Here is a 4,193-nt window from a genome sequence, read left to right as displayed (position 1 = left end):
AGCGCCCTGCGCCCCTCCCGGGGCCCCCTCCCGCACCCCCAGCGCTTCCTCTAGCCCAGAGCCAGAGCACAGCAGCCCGTACCCTTCCACTAGGCCAGGCCTGAAGCTGGACTCCCTTTCAGTGTCTCCTTCCCCTCTCTCACTGCCTGAGACTGAGTTGTCTCCAAGTGACTGCCCCATCCTGTAAAAGCTAACACTTAAGTAGGTCCTTCTTTCTGGAGTGGGGAGCGAACCCCATGTTCCCCCGGCCTCTCACCCCACTGACAGCCCCGAAGGGCACGGAGCCCATGGGGCGGGCATCGAGGAGGAACCCCCTGGTTGCAGGAAGGGGTCGGGGTGGGTCAGGAGGGCCACCCCTGCTTCTCCCCTCCATGCTGATGTTTGGAGTGATAGTGGCCTCCAGTGGGCTGCTGCTCATGATTGAGAGGGGCATCCTAGCGGAGATGAAGCCTCCACCTTTGCATCCCCACGGCAGAATGGACCCTGTCTGGCGTAGGGTGGCAGCTGGAGGTCCAGAAGTACTGCTGGATCCTGGAGACCCGGACCATCAGGTGCGACAGGATGTCCGGAATCGTACCTTAAGGGCTGTTTGTGGGCAGCCAGGCATGCCCCGTGACCCATGGGACCTCCCAGCAGGGCAGCGTCGGACTCTCTTCAGGCACATCTTGGTGAGTGACCAGTACCACTTCCTCTACTGCTATGTCCCCAAAGTGGCCTGCTCCAACTGGAAGCGTGTCCTCAAGGTCCTGGCTGGTGCCCTGGACAGTGTGGATGTGAGGCTCAAGATGGACCATCGAAGTGACCTGGTATTCCTGGCTGACCTACGCCCAGAGGAGATTCGATACCGCTTACAGCACTATTTCAAATTCTTGTTCGTTCGTGACCCGATGGAGCGCCTCCTCTCTGCCTACCGAAACAAATTTGGTGAGATCAGGGAATACCAGCAGCGTTATGGTGCTGAGATTGTCCGCAGATACCGTGTGGGTGCAGGCCCTAGCCCTGCTGGTGATGACGTCACCTTCCCCGAGTTCCTTAGATACCTGGTGGATGAAGAGCCAGAGCGTATGAATGAGCACTGGATGCCCGTGTACCAGCTGTGCCAACCCTGTGCGGTGCATTATGACTTTGTGGGTTTCTATGAGCGGCTGGAGGCTGATGCCAACCAAGTGCTGGAGTGGGTGAGGGCACCACCCACAGTTCGATTCCCCTCCCGACAGGCCTGGTATCGACCAGCCAGTCCTGAGAGCCTCCACTACCATCTCTGTAATACCCCCAGGGCTTTGCTGCAGGAGCTTTTACCCAAGTACATCCTGGACTTCTCCCTCTTTGCCTATCCGTTGCCCAATGTCACCAGGGAGGCCTGTCGACAGTGACCATTCCTCCAGCCCTGCTGGCTGCCAGGAAAAGCCCTTTTGTAACCCCAAGGCCAACTACTGCCTAGATCCCAGAGTGTCCCCACAGTGGGGAAAAAAGGATCAGAATTCTCATGTAACCAGGGAATTATACTTCCTGTCAGCTGGACACTAGAGCTGAGAGATGGGGTCATCCTTCCAGGGCTCTTTCTGAAGGCTTTTAGACTCTCCCCAGCTGCTGGCCCAGAAAGCAGGGGTGACTTCCAATTACTCCAGATTCCAGCAGGCTCAAGTGCTGTTAAGCCACCTATGCCTTGGAGCAGGACAAGGTGGGAATTTTTTATCCTGGAGAAGCATTCTGAGATATACTGCTACTTCTACTGGGGGCTGGAGGGTTGGGGGTAGAGGGTTTCAACCAGAGGATAGAGACTTTTCCATCCAGTATTAACTAAAGGTGCATTTCCCACAGCCCCTGCCCCCTATGTCCACAGAAAAATGGACTGTATCTGAGAAAAGGTTTGGGTCCTCACCCTGCTAGGGGAGAAAATGGTAGAGTAAATAGTGTTGGACTTGGAGTCTGAAAGACCTGGATTCAAATATGCCCAAGATATTTGCCAACTTTATTATCCTAGGCAAGTAATTTAACCTCTTTGGGCCTCCATGACCTCTAAGGTCCCTTCCAGCTCCAAATCTATGAGCCTATGAACACAAGCCTCCTCTTCCCAGTAGCTGACAGCTGCCCACACCTGCTGCACTTTTTCCCATGACCAGAACTGGAGGTGACATTAATCCCTTTTTAGGGCCAGCCACAAAACCATGTAAAGCCTAGTGGCAGACAGTGGTGTTGACTGCTCCTCCCCACCACCTCTGTGCTATCCTTTCTAAGTGCCTTCTATGCCCTCTCCAATGCCAGATTCAGTATCTTTTCTATATCAGTTGGGTTCTTCCCATCGTCCAGAGAAAGAAACTGAGCTGTGAGAACTCAACTGGGCAGTCCAGTTCTGAACCAGGAAAAGAACCAGGTAATCCCTATTAAAACTCCATCCCCTATCACTCTCTCTCTATCCTTAGCCAAAGAAATGGCCCAAAAGGGCTGAGAGGCACATGATTCTTCAAAGTTGCAAGCAATCAAAACAAACTGGCAAATTGGTGGGGGGCTTTCTTTATCGTATTCTTTTATTTGGGGCGGGAAGAACTTTTTTCTTTTTTTTTTTTTAAAGAAAAATGTATTTGCATGTGCCTATCCCGATGAGTTTATTTAAGATTTGTACTTCTCAGTGCCAGCCACTGTCTGCATCAGACATCCCCTCTGAGGGTTTTTCTAACAGCTGCATTTTTAATAAAGTTGTTCTGTCCGCATATGGCAGGGTTCCGATGTGTCTCTCATCCGTGCTTTTGTAGACTCCCTGTGGTTGTATCTCCCAAGGCCTCTGCAGGGGAGGAGGGAATATGGGGATCAAAGCCAGAGAAAGCAAGACAGAGCAGGACAGGGTTGTGTATCAGGAAGCAGGCTGGATTTGGAAGCTGGGGACTGAGGTTCCCATCCAAGTTCTACTGCCCATGTGCTAGATCATCCCTCCTGGCCTCATTTTATTCATCTGCATTGAGCAGAATGATTTCTAAGACTTTTTGTAGCCCTGGATCCTTTGGTTGGTTGTCTCAAAGACACTTATTCCAGGCCAGCCAATGGATCATCCCCACATGGCCCCGGGAGATTTATAAAAGATGACAGCATACTGTGCAGGTATATGGCACCAAAAAAAAAAAAGGAGTTAGTCTCCAGTCACCCCAAAGTAGACTTGCCTCTGTTTAACAAACATTCATACCATGTCTTCCTACTCTGTGCAAGGTCTCTGCTAAAGTCCTCCTCCCATGCCTCATTGTGGTGCTGAGGTCCTGGAAGGCTGTGTCAGTGGAATGTGAGTTCTGGCTGGCCCTACCAAGCTGGCAGAGCCTCGAATACTGACTGTGTGTCTGAGTACTGGCCGGTGCATCTGTCATCGAAGGATGGCTTAGCTAAGTTTAGAGTAATGCATCACCAGAATGGTGGGGTGGGGGGTGGGAAAAGGGAGTGGAGGGCCTCAGGTTTAATTGAGGGAGAGAGGAGGAGCAAAGCAGGTAAGATGTGTGTGTGTATTTATTATGTTATTATTATGTTATTTATTATATATTATCACATTATTGCTGACAATTCAAGAAGATATTCTACTAAGGTGTAGCAGAGGTTACCATCTATAATTGGTAAAGGCAGTACCTACTGACAAAATTTAAAGTCTTTGAATTATGGGCAAAGCACTCATGGGATCATAGGGTTTTGAAATGTAAGGGACCCTAAAGTCCATCCAGTCCAACCCTTTTACAGATAAGTAAACAGAGCTCTAGAAAGTGGGTGGTAAACGACAGCGCTAGGGTTTGAACTCCAAAGGCTTCAGTCTCTCCACTATGCCAACCTTCCTCCCTAAACATTTCTCTCATTCAAAGCAAGGACAAGTGGTGTTAGGCCTAGAAATGTATGTTATTATACTTATGGTCCTATTCCTTCTTGTTTTTCTTTCAGTGTTTCCTTAGCCTTAGCCTTACAAGAGGTAAAAGACTGAGAAAGGCCTGACACTGCAGAATGAGAGGGCAAATAAAAGGAGAGAGGGGAGGAAAAGATAGAGGGGAGTGAATGGGTAGTATATGGTAATCAGGTCTATGGTAAATGATGACCTATAGTATCTCAGGAAGAAGAGGAACTACTGGAGAATGGGTGAGGGGGCAAAAAGAGGGATTTAAAACAGAGGCAAAGGAAGGAGGAAATCTTGATTTGGTGGAGGGAGACAGTCCCCCTGAAGAATACTC

The 4,193-nt window shown here is 50.0% G+C and overlaps 1 protein-coding gene across 1 annotated transcript; it reads left to right on the top strand.

Annotated features, from left to right (window-relative positions):
* On the top strand, window positions 1-2,704 carry CHST14 (carbohydrate sulfotransferase 14). Its single transcript, XM_027869990.1, has one exon. It carries the CDS (start codon window positions 237-239, stop codon window positions 1,371-1,373), a length of 1,137 nt encoding a protein of 378 aa, XP_027725791.1. The 5' UTR covers window positions 1-236; the 3' UTR covers window positions 1,374-2,704.
* The last annotated feature ends 1,489 nt before the right edge of the window (window positions 2,705-4,193 follow it).

The sequence above is a fragment of the Vombatus ursinus genome, unplaced genomic scaffold (assembly GCF_900497805.2).
Source record: "Vombatus ursinus unplaced genomic scaffold, bare-nosed wombat genome assembly UNPS02014794.1, whole genome shotgun sequence".
In the NCBI taxonomy this organism is placed as follows: domain Eukaryota; kingdom Metazoa; phylum Chordata; class Mammalia; order Diprotodontia; family Vombatidae; genus Vombatus; species Vombatus ursinus.
This window is presented reverse-complemented; position numbering and strand designations above follow the sequence as displayed.